This window comes from Alligator mississippiensis, chromosome 5 (assembly GCF_030867095.1).
Source record: "Alligator mississippiensis isolate rAllMis1 chromosome 5, rAllMis1, whole genome shotgun sequence".
Taxonomy (NCBI): domain Eukaryota; kingdom Metazoa; phylum Chordata; order Crocodylia; family Alligatoridae; genus Alligator; species Alligator mississippiensis.
Window position 1 is genome coordinate 11156750 of NC_081828.1, and position 15657 is coordinate 11172406.

Sequence of the window (15657 nt, forward strand, 5' to 3'; positions counted from 1 at the left end):
CAAGCAAAGTCCATCCCGTCTCAGAGGAAAGGCATCAAAAGGGCACAGCAGCCCCCTTGGCTGTCCGGGGACCTGGCAGACCTCCTGCATCTTAAAAGGAAGACCTACAAAGGATGGAGGACTGGATCCATCTCCAAGGAGGAATACTCTGCACAGGTCCGGACATGCAGAGAGCAAACCAGGAAAGCCAAGGCTGCGACAGAACTCCAGCTAGCTACAAATATCAAGGACAATAAAAAGTCCTTTTTTAGATATGTGGGGAGCCGGAGGAAAAGCAAGGGCAACACTAGACGCCTGATAAACCAGATGGGACAACTGACAACCGATGCCCAGGAAAATGCAAACTTGCTAAATGGGTCCTTTGCATCAGGTTTTCACCCGTCCCATAGGACGCCCCTGCCCGCTGTGGGTCAGGGAGGCCAGGGTGAGGGAGATTCCTTACCCTCCATCGAAGCTGACCTAATGAAGGAACACTTTGAGAGGCTGGATACCTTCAAGTCAGCCGGCCCTGACGGTTTATACCCAAGGGTACTCAAGGAGCTGGCGAACATCAGAGCTCAGCCCCTGGCACGGATCTTCGAGAGCTCCTAGTGCTCTGGTGTAGTGCCTGAAGACTGGAAGAAGGCCAACGTGGTGCCAATCTTCAAGAAAGGGAGGAAAGTAGATCTGGCAAACTATAGGCCCATCAGCCTGACCTCTATCCTGGGGAAGGTCTTGGAAAAGATTATCAAAGAGGCCATTCTTAATAGACTGGCCGATGGCAACATCCTGAGGGATAGCCAGCACGGGTTTGTTGCGGGTAGGTCATGCTTGACCAATCTCATTTCCTTTTATGACCAGGTGACCTATCACCTGGACAAGGGGGAAGAGATTGACTTGTCAGATAGCTTGATTTTAAAAAAGCCTTCAATCTGGTATCCCATGATCACCTCTTGGCAAAACCGGCTAACTGCAGCCTTGACCTCACCACGATCAGAGGGTGGTGGTTGACAGAAGTCACCGTGCACGGTGGTGGTGCATGGTGACCAGTGGGGTCCCTCAAGGCTCTGTCCTATGGCCTATACTATTTAACATCTTTGTCAATAATGTGGACATTGGAGTCAGAAGCGGACTGGCCAAGTTTGCTGACAACACCAGACTCTGGGGTAAAGCATCCACACCTGAGGACAGGAGGGCCATCCAGGCAGATCTTGACAGGCTCATGAAATGGGCGGATGAGAACCTGATGGCATTTAACACCAAAAAATGCAAGGTTCTCCACCTTGGGAGGAAAAACCCACAGCATCCCTATAGGCTCGGCAGCGCTACGCTGGTTAGCATTACAGATGAAAGGGACTTGGGGGTCATCATTGACCACAAGATGAACGTGAGCCTGCAATGTGATGCTGCGGCTAGTAAAGCGAGCAAAACGCTGGCTTGCATCCATAGATGCTTCTCAAACAAATCCCGGGACGTCATTCTCCCCTTTTACTCGGCCTTGGTGAGGCCGCAGCTGGAGTACTGCGTCCAGTTTTGGGCTCCACAATTCAAAAAGGATGTGGAGAAGCTTGAGAGAGTGCAGAGGAGAGCCACGCGCATGATCAGATGTCAGGAAAACAGACCTTATGATGAGAGGCTGAGAGCCATGGGACTCTTCAGCCTAGAAAAGTGCAGGCTCAGGGGTGATCTGGTGGCCACCTATAAGTTTATCAAGGGTGTTCATCAGGGTCTGGGGGAACGTCTCTTCACTAGGGCACCCCAAGGGATGACAAGATCAAAAGGTCACCTACTCCACCGCGACTGATTCAGGCTGGACATAAGGAAGAACTTTACTGTCCGAGCCCCCAGGGTTTGGAATAGCTTGCCACCGGAGGTGGTTCAAGCACCCACTTTGGATGCCTTCAAGACACATTTGGATGCTTATCTTGCTGGGATCCTATGATCCCTGCTGACTTACTGTCCATGGGGCAGGGGCTGGATTCGATGATCCTCCGGGGTCCCTTCCAGCCCAAATGTCTATGAAATCCATAGAGGTGTCTACACGTGGGATATGCTTATAAATCATATGTATAGTTTTTGAGATCCAAGCATATCCGCAACTGTCAATTATTCTTCTCCACTTCTCAGCTATATTGCATGGCAATGAAAGGCAAGAAGGGGCTTGTAACACATCCATGTTTAACTGCGTCTCTGAGCTGGTTACACTTCTGCCTTGCAGAGAGGGGACTGTACTTGCAGAGGCCTTTGTTCCTTGCTGCGTGCAGCTTCCAGGCCCTGAATTACCAGCTTTCTGCTAGGGATAACACTGCAGATCCATCTAATCTTCCCCATTCACCACTGCTGACACCATGTAATGATTTAGGTCCCTCAGTGAATAAGGCAACTATGAATGAGTAAGAGAACAGACTTTTAATGATACAACAGCGCGGGGCTCCTCTAGCATGGACCATGTGGCTGCCTCCATCTGGATTTCTCTGTACTCTCCAAGGATCATGTTCAAATTCCTCACGTGATAAGACATTCCCTTGTAAGGGACTGTCTCCAAAGTGTAACCGTTATCACTACAAGTAGCTCCCCTCTCCACAGGATCTGAGTACCCTAGTGAACTAGCTGGGTTGGGAGGGTTCGCCTACCCCTATGCAGCTGTGTGCACAGCTGTCTGCTTTATCACATAAGCCATTTGCCCCTGGGCCCAAGGAGGACTCCATTTTCAAAACCAGCAAACTTGACCTGATCTCCTTGCTAAAGAGGAGCATGGGCTTTGACAACAGTCACTGTCCACCCAGCCCCTAGCAAAACCTCCTTAGCGGGCAGGAGCTAGGGGTAGGAGCTAGCTAGCTAGTGTCGCTCAGCTCCCACCCCCACTCTGCTCCTTGCTTCCCAGTCCCTGGATTGCATCCCCCTCCACCTCCACTTTGCTCCACTTCTCAGTCTCTTCTAAGGAGGGGGCAAGTCTACCTCGCGTCAAGTCAGGTGTTTGAATCCTCAACCCTGGCGAGCGGGCTGTTCTGCACTCTGAGAACAGCAGCTGCAGCTGCAGGGCAAGCCTTCCTTCCCCGGCCCCACAGCCTAATGCCTAGGCCTTAAAGAAGTGCGGAGAGGCAGCAGCAATTCTGCCTCTTGAAGAGCAGGGAGATGATGTTCACTGGCCACTGGGTTCATGAGCAGCGAGCACCCAGAGCACAGGGAGCAAGAGATAAGCAGCTAGAAAGAGAGAGCAGACTGAGTCCCTTCCCCCCAGGGCTGCATGACCGCTCCCTGCGGGACTGTGAGCATCTCGACAGGACACGTCACCGGAGCGGACTGCAACATATTCCACTGAAAAATAACTTCAGCGAAAAATGGCATTCCCTCCCAACCCCCACGCTGCAGGGAGACTTCATTTTCACTACACCGTCTTGTTTATTCTAAAAAAAATCTGGGAATCTGAATTTTTTTCCAGTGTAATTGCCCAATATAAAACCTCAGTGAACTTTGAAAGCTTTGACCAAAAAGTGACTTTTAAAACCTAAAGGGTTGTTTGAAAAACCACCGTTCTTTCACATTTTTCTTTGCATAGAAAACCCAAACCTTTTTTTTTCAAGGGAGATTTTAACAAGAAGTGAGAAAACAAAATCTTTCTGTGTTTCCCTAAATGGTCTGCAAGGAATCAGGGCAACACGAAACCCCATGAATGCCCCAGGGAGATGCTCCTGGTGACCCCCCCATAGACAGCAGTATAAGTTCCTTTGCTCTGCTCTGCGCTGTGTGTAACCTTTCCGCTTTGTGACAAGGGAACGGGGTTTGCAATTGCCTGTCGCATCCTGCCTGATTGTGAGCTCTCCTTCAGACAAGGACCCGGTTCTTCATTCTTGATCTGTACAGCACCGAGCACAGTGGGGCCTGATCCTTAGAATGGGACCTCTGGGTCTTGCTGTGACACAAAAAATAAATCATCAGCACTTTGTTCTTGGGACAAGACATTTTGCAGAGCTGGTGCTACCAGACATTTCTGGACACAGCAAGCTCTTCTTTTCTACTGGTCCGATGACTGTTACCACAGCGCCCGGTGTCACGTTGATACCTGCAGAGCTCAGTGAAGTGGGACACGGGTCATTCATCTAATGACCCCCTTTCTACATTAGGAAAATCAGTACCTGGTTTTCGGCACGGCTGTCATGACTACTGGTAGTTAGCGTAGACCAGTGGTGCTCCATCTCCAGCCTGCACGCCACATCTGGCTCACAGAGCCATGTCATCCAGCCTGCGGGGCTCTCCACAGCTGCCACACCCCTGCTGCCAAATTTCCTGATCCACGGGGAGCCTTTTAGGCTGGAAAATAAGTCACGCCATGGCCAGATCTAGGTGTGCGGGTTCAGGCCATGTGTGGCCACAGCTGGCGTGTGGGGCTGGGCCAGCACATGGCTACATCTGGTGCATGAGGTTGGGCCACCATGCGGTCACATCTGGTGTGTAGGGTCAGGCTGGCACATGGGATGGCAACTGTGCATTGATCCCATGTGCTGACCATGCAGCCTGTGGGCTGACCTCGCACCACTCCTCTGGGCTATTGGGCTGGAAGGTCGCTGGTGTAGACAGTCCTAGTGTAGACGGGGCTCCCGCAACTCTAGCTTCCTGTTAGGCAGAAGGGCACTCATTTCCCTCAGGTAGACGCATCCTGAGAGACTTGTGCAGAGCAGTGAAAAATGAGATGCATGGTGCCCACCCTGTCTGCCTGGGATTGCCCACTCCTGCCAATACATCCCCTGGCCAAGCGGATATTCGAGCCAGGCACAGGTTAGGCACTGCACATGCTCAAAGTGTCTCCTCACCTCCAGGCTCTGGTGCTCTCCCCTGTGCCCGTGATCTCTCCCTCCCCTGTTCATATTTCCCCAGATAGGTGTTCCCACAGCCAGGGCTGCATGTGCCTCGAGGGAAGGTTATAGTGAGCTGTGCTGGGCAGCTTCACTGGAGTGTGAATTTAGGGATCATATTTGCATTCATTACACTTGCATTAAAAACTGGCTGGCTCAGCCCTGGGCAGGACGGGGCTGAACGTGCAGCTGCTTTGCAGCCTCTGGCAAGCTCTAGAAAAGCCACTCCTTCCTTCACCTGTGGAGTGCTCGCTAGCTCTGAGCCAGGCAAAGGGCTGCCTCGCATCTCTCCTTCCAGCCTCCCTGCTCACGGGTCCCCGCTCATGCTTTGTGCCTGACCCCTGTTGCTCCGTGGCATTTGCAATGGCCGAGGACAAAACTTTCCGCTATGGACTCATAATGCTGGGCTTCTTCCTGGTGATGATTGGGATGTTTATCATGAGCACAGACAAGCCCCAGGTCTACATCACCTTCTGCACCCTGGGGGTCCTGATCATAGCCGTGGGGATCACCTGGAGCATGTGTCAGTGCTACCCCAAGGTAGGGCTGATTTCCTTTTCTTGCCCTCTCCTTATCTGTGTCTGCATCCTATGGTCATATGGACTGGGCTCCAGACATCTCTGGACACCCAGATGCTTCCTTGTCAGCTGAGCAAAAGCAACCTGATTATTTTAATGCATTTTTAAGCAGAAGGGCAAGGGGATGCAATGACTAAGGAACAAGACCAGTAGCTCAGCTACTGTCGCACTGGGCACGTCATTTCGTGGCTCCGTGCCTCATTTTCCCCAAGGGTAAAAAGCACATGTTGCTACTTCCAAAGTGCTTTGAGATCTTTGGGCGAACATCCTAGCCACATGAATTCACTGACGGCTTGTTCTCCTCCTGCGGCACATCACTGTCCTGCGGTGGGGCTCAGGAGGGCACCATAGCAAAGCAGGCCCCCCGGTTCCCTCTGCCAGTCAGGCTGACTTCCAGCTTCACATTGCAGCTGGTTTCCAGCAATACCTGAAGCATTCAGAGTCAAGCAGGAAGGAGAAGACAGTCATTTCTTTCTACATTGCCTTCTCCAAAGGCACCACCCAGGGCAGGGAGACCTAACACATCCTCATTTTCCCTTGAAGGGTATTTACAGGAATTAAAGGATTAAAAGCTTTTAGACCCGGTGTCCATGACTGCTTTGCTAAGAGCACAGCACCTTTGTTTTCTCCTCCCTCTGATTCCTCCCAGATTTGACTTGAATGCTTTAGGATGCCAAGACAGCTCAAGAGAGTGTCTACCTGCCTGCAGTCTCCCCAGAACTAAAGGTGAAGTGAGGGAAGCCAGGAAATAGGTCTTTCTCTTAACTAGTCCATCAGCGAAGCATCCTTAGCCATCAGTAGGAGCAGAAGCAGCTTTACTAGGGAAGTATGATGACACCCTGCTACTAATGAAAGAATCATGTAAAAGAGTCAATCTCCTTATGGCCCAAACCCTTCTCTTCACCGCCCCATGGTAAGCCCAGCTGTTTGTGGAGCTGCTGCTAAACAATCAGCAGAGAGAAAAACAAGACCAAAAGTTTGATTCGGTGTTCAAGGTGACTCTTTGAAAGCTCCCACCCCGAAGATCCCCCTGCCTATTCGAAGGTGTGAGATAGAGAAAGCATCTTTTTTGTTAGCATGCATCTTTATTTCTGGCTTCCCAAAGTGTTCCTCCAGCCTTAAGAGGCAATGTCAAATAGCTTTTTGCGGAGTGGAAACGATTCACCAACATAAGGGGCAGGCTGGCACAGCAGCAGTAACTGTACAACAGCACCTTCTTGAATCGATTCCCGAAGGACATTCACAGATGGGAAGATACGGTCTTTTATTCAAAGAAACGCACAGCTGGGTAAATGAGAGGCCCAGGCGATGGCTGGGAGGAGTAGAGACAAGCACCTAGGGCTTTGTTTGCTCGTTGTTTCTCCACAGCTGATATTATTGATGCTTAGAGTTTATATAAAATGGTGTTAAACTCAGTTTGGACTACAGCAAAAAAATGATGCCCTCCCCCCAGATCCTTTTGAATCCACAGCCAACCCTCAAGCCTCTTTGACTGAGGTGGATCATTAAAAAACCCTTGAGAAAATTTCCTTGTTAAGGAATGTTGGCAGTGCAGTAAAACAATTAAACTCCTGTTCCCTGTAGAAACAAGGCTATCCATAAAATTACATTTTTCCAATGGAAACTCAAGACATTCGTTATAGCATTAGACCCAGTGATGCAGAAAGGCTTGTTAATAGATCTGGAGTCAATGAGAGTACGTGTTGAGACGCAGGGCTGAAGGTTATAGAGCCATAATCTGAATAGGTGACCTATAATAGGGAACCTTCTTCAGAAATTTGCCACTGATTAGGCTGTTCTTACTGGAATGGAGTAAGAGTTTTTAGCTATAAAGTGAGGATCTGGATAAAAAATGCTGGGAGCTTTGCAGATAAAAGCCTATCCTGGAGAGGAAGGCTGGGCATGGCATTCAGATCTGGATTCAGCTTCAGGTCATAGCTGTTTAAAGCTGATGTCTGGACACGGACCCATCCTTTCTGGGATGATATCTCTATTTTGGAACTGTGGGCTCCATGCTTCCGTAAAACATAGACATAGACATGACATTAATTAAATTAATTGAAACATCCCTCCCCAGCTGGAACGAAGGACCCCTCACGTTCCCTGTGGCTCTGGGTGCCAAACATAGCTCCAGGAGGACGAGGCAAAGCCCTGGAGGTCATCTGCACGTTGAAGTCCATGGCAAAACTCTGTCTGATTTGAATGGAACCCATGGGGCTGCCTCTAAGGATCTGCATAGCCCCTCACAAAGCAGAGTCTGTCCAAACTGGCAGCCCTTGCTTGGCTTTTTGTTTCAGATACTGCAAGGCCAGGAATTGGCTTGGGACAGGCATAATCTCAGCTTCCTTTTGAATGAGCTAAAGACCTTTGTCTTTTGGGTCCCAGGACCCCACAGGCCCTGAGAGGCAAGACTCCCATTGTCATGTGTGAGACAGCGGGATTGAGAGTTGTACTGAGGACGTACCTGAGCTCCCATCCTGCTAGGGCAGGGGCGGGCAATTATTTTGGGCAGAGGGCCGCTTACTGAGTTTTGGCAAGCCATCGAGGGCCACATTATGGGCAGCAAGGGGCAGATATATATTAATTTTCTAAATTTTTAGGGGCCACGCGGGCCGGATAGAATGGCCTGGCAGGCCGCATCCGGCCCCCGGGCCGCATTTTGCCCAGCCCTGCACTAGGGGCTTCCAAGCGTGAGGGCAGGGCGCTCACATTTCAGTCTCTGGGTTTTTTACATTTGCACTGAACAAGCGATTTGGCAGCATCTCTCCTAAGAGCGAAATGCAGGTTGGTGCAACCTGAATGATTAGATAAATCCGGACAACTAGCGGTGAAGATGCAAAAACAGCTCAGTTAAAGGGCTGTGTTTACTGGTAGGAAGGACTTAAGGATAGTCGTATGAAAGGGAAATCAGCTCCAATGCCTTAGATTCATTCTATCTATTCAGAAGGGCCATTTCCTCCTCTTTTCTTTTCCCCCAGGTAACCTTTGCTCCCATAGATGCTGAGGCTGAGAAGTTCGTGTCCCACAAGCCTGCTGTTTTGATAGAAAATGAAATTCCAGAGAAGAACTGGTATGTCTGCAAGAGGCAAGGACGCAGCCTGCACTCAACAGTTTGCAATCTGGTTTTTAATTAGTGTGCTGGTTTGTACACAAGATTATCTGCCCGTCCCGGGGGACAGGGTCAGTGTCTGAGAACACTGGCACAAAGCAATGCTACAAAATGTTCATCTGAAAGAAAAGTAGGAAACTGTGGGAAAAAAAATACCCAGTAGCTCATGATCAAAAATGAAGGGCCTGATCCTGGGAAATGCAAAACACCCAGAGATCTTCCAGGCTCCTGGTCCTTACACTTGGACATTTTTTTTAAAGATTGAATAAGGATGTTTGTGGAAGGTGGGCTGACCCTGTAGGACCCTGGCAAGGGGAGTGCTAGGAGGGACTCAGATCAAGGTTCATTTCCTAGCTCTGCCATCCATGGGTTTTCTGTGTGACCCTGGGCAAGTCTAGCGATCCCTGGGTGTCTCACTTCCCCATCTGCCAACTAGGGATAATAGCACTTCCTCTCTTGGATGCTTGAGGGTAAGGGCTGCCTCTATGTTTGTACAGCACTTAGCACAACGGAGCCCAGTACTGCTGAAATATGAACAAAGACCAATAATGAGGGCCTAGGGTTAACCACAGACCAGTGCTGGCAGCAGCTGAACCTCCCTTGAGTTCTCCCTTGGCAAGAGCACCTCTCAGGCTGGGACAGTACCTTGGGCTCCATGTCCAGGCAGCTCTTGATCCCATGGTCTCTTTTTGCTGGCACTGCCAATGGTGGCACCAGCTGTGAGAGCAGTGTCCACCCTGGTCCTCCAGCTGGACGACCCATTGAGTGCAAAATCCACACCTTGAAGTGCCATTTTGATGTCCCTGTGATGGGCCTAGATTAGGGATTGCTGAGCAACGGCTAAACCTGCCATCCTTCCCCAGCCAAGCTCCCCATTGCCTGCCCTACTGATGTCCATCATAGTTTAACTGAAGAAGTTCGTGTCCGGCAGGATTTGGTGGCATGTCATAAGGAGCTCAATTAATATGACCTACAAATGACTCAGTGCCTCTTGGGTGGGGTGAGTCTTGGACACTCTGGGCTGGAGCTGCTCTTCCCCAGAGCTTTGGGGGTTCAGATTAGGAGTTTCTTGCTCGGCAAATGGCACGTTTCCTATTTCACGCTCCAGAGAAAAATAAGAATTAAAAGAAACAGCAGGATTTAATAATACACCTTCCCTTCTGTCTCCCCCACCTCAGCTCCCAAACTCCCTACACCAGCCAGGAGGAAGCCAAAGTCTATGAGAAGAGCCTGCCATCTTATGACCAGATCCAAATGAAAATAGAAGGGTCTGCAGAAGACCAGGAGGTTCAATGTGCCCCAGCCCCGTCTGGGTCCAAGCTCAGGACAGGAGCACGTACCCAGCCCACGGTACAAGCCAAAGCAGAAGTCCACAGAGACTCAGGGAGCGATGGAAAAACCTACAAAGACCCAGCAGCTCAGATGGAAACAGCAATGGCCAGCCGGTAGGTGACCTTGAGGAGTCCAAAGAGTACCGCTTACAGTGATTGACTCAGGACAGACTTAGGACATGAGTGTCAATGCTGCCAGGCCAGAGGGTGGGGATTCATCACACATCAGCTGCTCTGGGGTCACTGTCTGACTCTACAGTAGATCAAAGCTAAACTGGAATAACTCAACCCCAGGTCATTGAGGGCTAAACTATCATACTTTAGCTTTCATTTGCTGCAGGGTAAGAGTATGCACACAGCTACCTCAGAGATGCTGATGTGTAGTCAAGCTCACCCCCCAGGGTAACTAGTGGACATGCTCTCCAATATACATTAGCAACAGGCAGCAGGTACGGTGCTCAGCTCTTTTCAAATGGATTGAAATGGTAGTGTAAGAGGGATGCAGCCATGGTGGTCCAGAAATTATGCAAGAGGCAAGGATTTCTTAGGGTGATATCTTTTATTGGACCAACTCTGTAGTTGGGATGAAGTTAGATGAGCTTTCGAATGTAAGACATTCTTCCTCAGGTCTCTAAATATAGGAAGCCAGACACAGCGAGTTCAGCACAGCACAGGAGAGCGGCTGAGAGAAGTTCTTAGGTGTAGCAGACACAATTAGGTGAAAGAAAAGAAACAGTCCTGGGAGGGCAAGGCCTATCAAAAGGGGAAATGGGAAGGTCAGTCTCTCCTTCCTTGTGTGGAAAGTATTCAGGAATTGGATAAATTATAATAGGCCATAAATCCAGTATCAGGGTTTAGTCCTTGGTTCTTAGGCCTGTGCTACACATGACATATATTACACAATTAATCAGTCAATCATACAATAAACTTAGACCGGTCATATGTGCTAAGTTTTCGTCAGCAAGCTAAGGAAGTCTGGGTTGGATGAATGGACTACAAGGTGGACAGAAAACTGGCTGGATCATTGGGCTCGGAGGGTAGCAGTCAATTACTTGATGTCTAGTTGGCAGCTGGTATCAAGTGGAGTGCCCCAGGGGTTTGTCCTGAGACTGGGTTTGTTCAATGTCTTCATCAATGATCTGGAAAATGGCATAGAGTGCACTCTCAGCAAGTTTGCAGATGACACCAAGCTGGGGGAGCAGTAGATGCACTGGGGGGCAGGGCTAGGATTCAGAGAGACCTCGACAAATTGGAGGATTGGATCAAAAGACATCTCATGAGGTTCAATAAGGACAAGTGCAAATCTTGCACTTAGGACGGAGCAATCCCATGCACCAGGACAGGCTGGAGACCAACTGGCTAAGCAAAAGCTCTGCAAAAAAGGCCCTGGGGGTTATAGTGGACAATAAACTGAATATGAGCCAGCAGCGTGTCCTTGTTGCAAAGAAGGTTAATAGCATCCTGGGCTGCATTGGTAGGAGCGTTGTCAGCAGAATGAAGGAAGTGATTCTTCCCCTCTGCTTGGCACTGGTGAGGCCACATCTGGGCCCTCCTTCCCCCCCACTAGAGAACGGATTTGGACAAATTGGAGAGAGTCCAGTGGAGGGCAATGAAAATGGTTTGAGGGCTGGGGCACATGACTTCTGGGGAGAAACAGAGGGAACTGGGCTTATTTAGTCTGGAGAAGAGAAGACTGAGAGGGGATTTAAGAGCAGCCTTCACCTCCCTGCAGGGAGGTGCAAAGAGGATGGAGCTGAACTGTTCTCAGTGGGGGCAGATACAGAACAAGGAGCAATGGGCTCAAGTTGCAGTGAGGGAAGTTTAGGTTAGATATTAGGAAGTAGTTTCTCACTAGGAGGGTAGTAAAACACTGGAACAGGTTACCCAGAGAGGTTGTGAAATCTCCATCCTTGGAAGTTTTTAAGAGCCGGCTCGACAAAGCCTTGGCTGGGATGATCTAGTTGGGACTGGTCCTGCTTGGAGCAGGCGGTTGGACTAGATGTGACCTCCTGAGGTCCCTTCCAACCCTCGTTTTCTATGAGTCTATGAAAGTAATTATCACCTGTCAAAAATGACTCTCCAGCTTTAAAAAGAGCCAACCAGCTATAAACTCACGTGCTTGAACGTGTGTAACAACTCTATAGCTGATTTCTATCCAGCTTTAATTTGAACACGTAGCAGGGCCCTCAGGGTCCAGCCAGCTTCTGAATTTTGGTTCCCAGGTTTTATTTTTAAAGGTGTTAGGTAGATTCCCCTTGAGCATGAGGATAGTGAGGTCAGAGACGGAGTAGTTGTTTTGTGAGAAATGTGCTCCTAATGGTGAGTGTGTCTCCGTCCTTGATATTTTTTTTGGTGACAGTTCATTCTCTTGTGTAGTTGCTGTTTAGTTTCACCCACATAGCTGCCACGAGGGCACTTGGTGCATTGGATCGGGCATATCACATTTTGGGAAAGGCATATGTAGCAACCATGGATTCTGGTGGTTTCCTTATGGGGGTATTGATAATAGTGGCAGCGGAGATGTGCTGACAGGTTACACATTTCTTGTTCCACTTGATATCTGTCGGGCAGCGAAGAGTTTGCTTCTCATGATGAGCTGGGCAAGGTTGGTGAGCTGTTTGAAAGCCAGGCGTGGAGGGGCTGGGGATATTTGGCTCAAGGCCGGCCTTTGTATGGGCTGGAGTTGTTTGGTGATTCTCTTAATTGGTTCAAGTGTGGAGTGGTAGGTGACCATCAAGGGGGTTTTCTTTTTGAATGGTAGCAGGTTACTTCAGGATATTTGGGTAGCTCTTTCACATGCATGGTATAGTTCTCCACTGGAGTGTCCTTGTAGTACAAAGGCAGATTTCAGGCTGGCCAGGTGGGTGATGCAGGTGTTCTTCTCTGAGCAGATATGATGGTATCTGAAGGCCTGGCTGTAGATAACAGTTTCTTGATGTACTTAGGATAATTGCTGGTCCTGTGGACATGGGGGGGGCTGTGGGTTTTCTATATATAGTAGTTTTAGGGTGCTGTCCTGGATGTGGACCACGGTGTCTAGAGTTGGTGTTAGTATAGGAGCATTGCAAACAAAGTTCAATCGAGAGATGATGGTTGCTAAATCTGTAGTGGAAAGGATTGATGCAGTTGGAGCACACCTGAAGTGCTGTTGGATGCCCCAGGCACATATAAACTGCTTGGGGTGGGAACTCTCTTCTGTCTGTGCCTTCAGGGAGTGACTGCAACTACATAACCACCAGGAAGCACTTGCTGTGATTCAGGGTATTCCCCGTCCATGCTGATTTCCACCTGTGATTTCAAAGGAACATTAACTCTTAAGAGCAGCACATTATGTGAGGCCGACGCTCAGCAGGGAAGGGCTTATGGTGACTGGCTTCATGCTTAGCCTCTATGATTGGGAAACCCAGAAGCCTCGGGGAGGGGGAGGGGGCTACTTGCCACCCAAAGAGCTGTTGAGGTGAACAGAGAGAGTGATCTCATGAACTTGCACGTCAGGTGCTTTTTGTGGAGGTACTCCAAGCCGGAAAAGTACATTCAGGCCATCGAGTCCCTTGTGTTCACAGGCAACCAGAACTAATCTTAGAAATCTTCCCCTCCACCTCTGACACACCAAAATGATTCGCGCTACACAGCAGCCTCTTCCGTCTACCCAGTGTTGGGGCCTTGGACAACAATTGAATAGTATTGCCATGAAGGCATTCACTGAAAGCATTATCATTGTTAATCCCTGTGGAACGGAGTGGATCCCATAATAAAATGGCAGCAGATTTTTAGCTAACATTGAACAACTAAAGTTAATGTTATATTTGGGGTACCTTTGAAGTCTAATAGATGGGCTTTATTGGAGTGGAACCAGACAAATGATTTCAAAGAAGTCTCATTAGGAAAGGGCACCTTTCTTACCTTACGTTCTGCAGATCTTATTTGGCAAGGATTGTTACCTGGGTAAATCCACAGTTTAAGTTCAGGTTTCTGAGAAAGTATAATCCCGACTCTTTTTTTGTTGTTGAAACACACTGCCTTGGGGTAAGATGCCCTGGTGTTGGGCATAGCATAAAAATCTGAATAAAATAGTGTAGGACTGTGATTCATTTAGATCCCAAACATCATTGGGCAGATTTTAATAGCTGACGGCACAAACTATACATATATTACGCAGTAAACAGCATTCGACTGAAATGCAGCCCCCTCTGGGATAGAAGCTGTCTGCTTTCTCAATAGTGCAGCTGCAGCCCTATGCAATCACTGGGGTGAAGACTATGCCAGGCAACTGAAGTTACAGGGAGATGAGACAGGTCATTGCATTGTGCATAAAGCACACTTGATGGGGTTATGCTATGCCAATGTCTGGATGGTCAGGGAGTGGCTCAAAGCAGATGTATATCTCCTGCTTGATAAAAGGGGCTTTGACATCTCCATTTAGCCAGGAGCTTTGGCAGGGATCCACCAGGCTCTGGTTGTGTCTGTGTTAGGGTTTACAGCAAGGAGCCTGTCAGAGGACGTGGCGAATTGTGCACGGCCTCGGTGGGCTACGCAGCAGCGAAGGAGATGGGATAGGACAGGCAGGCACCTTTGAAGGCACTGTCATGAAGATGCTGAATTCCCCATTCATCCAGTGTCAGAGCTGCTCCCAGCTGATGGCAGCTGAGATCCAAACTGGGGAGGGAAGACAAATATCTTTGCACTATTTTAGACACCAAACACGGCAGCTGCTTAAAGGGACAATGCCTACCCTTCAGAGGCTGGTGAAAGCAGAGCATCTGCTCAGCTTGATTTACTGTAAACCTCATAGCCAAGGACAAAACAGGGAAATAAAAGCAGAGGGACCAGGTGCCAAAGGAATCACTGACCTTCACTTTACCTCTCTGCCCTTTTTCAGCCAGCTGGAGAAGCCCCGCGGTGAGGCACCATTGGCTTCCTTCCAGGAAGACACCGAGCTTTCCTCTTCCGAGGGCTCCCCCTCCAGCCACCTGTCTCTGCAGGGACGCGGTAGCTCACAGAGGGATCAGCCCCCATTGAAGTGTCCGACCAAGAAACCCAGTGCTGAGCTGCCTTCCTATGAAGATTTTGCCTCGATTGATTCATCTGTGGGAGAAGGGCAGGAGCCAGGCCAGGAACACCCAGTGGCCCCAGCACAGAGCCACCCATCTTCTATTCCCCCACCAAGAGGTTGTGCAGCGGGTGCAGGTCCTGTCTCAAAGCTGTCAGGGCCAAGAGCGATCCAGAGCAGGGAAGAGGAGGATGATCTGTATTACGGGGTAAAAGAGGGGCTGGACGGTTTACTTATGGCTGATGATGATTCCATCTTTGAGCCTGAGACCTAACCGTGAGGGACCATCAGAGATGGACCCATGTTGCAAAACTCAAGGGCTGGTCCGTATCCCAGTCCAGCTCCATTCACGTCTAGGAATCTGGTTCGGGGAGCTGGGCGGTGAAGGCCAGCTGCAAAGTCTGGAGTGTGTGACTGGGGGGGAAGAGGGCCTGGGTCAGGCTTGACTCCATTAAAATGTTTTCAGTAACCTTCTGGTGTGTTAAGGGAAATCTGTTGTGTTTTGACATTAAAAAAGACCGGGTATGACTCATGCCTGAAAGCAGCCCGCTGTGCCACCATCCGTACCATGGAGCAGCTTGGAGAGAGCTGCAGGCCACAGGTCCTGGTCTCTGCATCCCTGAGCATACTTAGCTCCTCACCCAAAGGCTGCCCTCCTCTGTAAATGCACCGGGTGACTGGGAGCCTCCAGATACCAATGGGAAGTGTGGGGTGAATGGGCCTCCCCCTTGCACTGAAAGTGTCACCTTTCCTAGGA

At 49.6% G+C, this 15657-nt stretch overlaps 1 protein-coding gene across 1 annotated transcript; it reads left to right on the top strand.

Moving 5' to 3' along the window:
- The first annotated feature begins 5045 nt into the window (after positions 1 to 5045).
- On the top strand, positions 5046 to 15373 carry BSND (barttin CLCNK type accessory subunit beta). Its single transcript, XM_006258600.4, has 4 exons — positions 5046 to 5372; positions 8389 to 8480; positions 9698 to 9964; positions 14730 to 15373. Exons 1-4 carry the CDS (start codon positions 5196 to 5198, stop codon positions 15172 to 15174), a joined length of 981 nt encoding a protein of 326 aa, XP_006258662.2. The 5' UTR covers positions 5046 to 5195; the 3' UTR covers positions 15175 to 15373.
- Positions 15374 to 15657: the final 284 nt, after the last annotated feature.

Coding starts and splice junctions, on each gene's coding strand:
- BSND (XM_006258600.4), top strand. CDS start 5,196: ATGGCCGAGGACAAAACTTTCCGCTATGGACTCATAATGCTGGGCTTC. Junction 5,373..8,388: donor TGTGTCAGTGCTACCCCAAG/GTAGGGCTGATT, acceptor CTTTTCCCCCAG/GTAACCTTTGCTCCCATAGA. Junction 9,965..14,729: donor GAAACAGCAATGGCCAGCCG/GTAGGTGACCTT, acceptor GCCCTTTTTCAG/CCAGCTGGAGAAGCCCCGCG.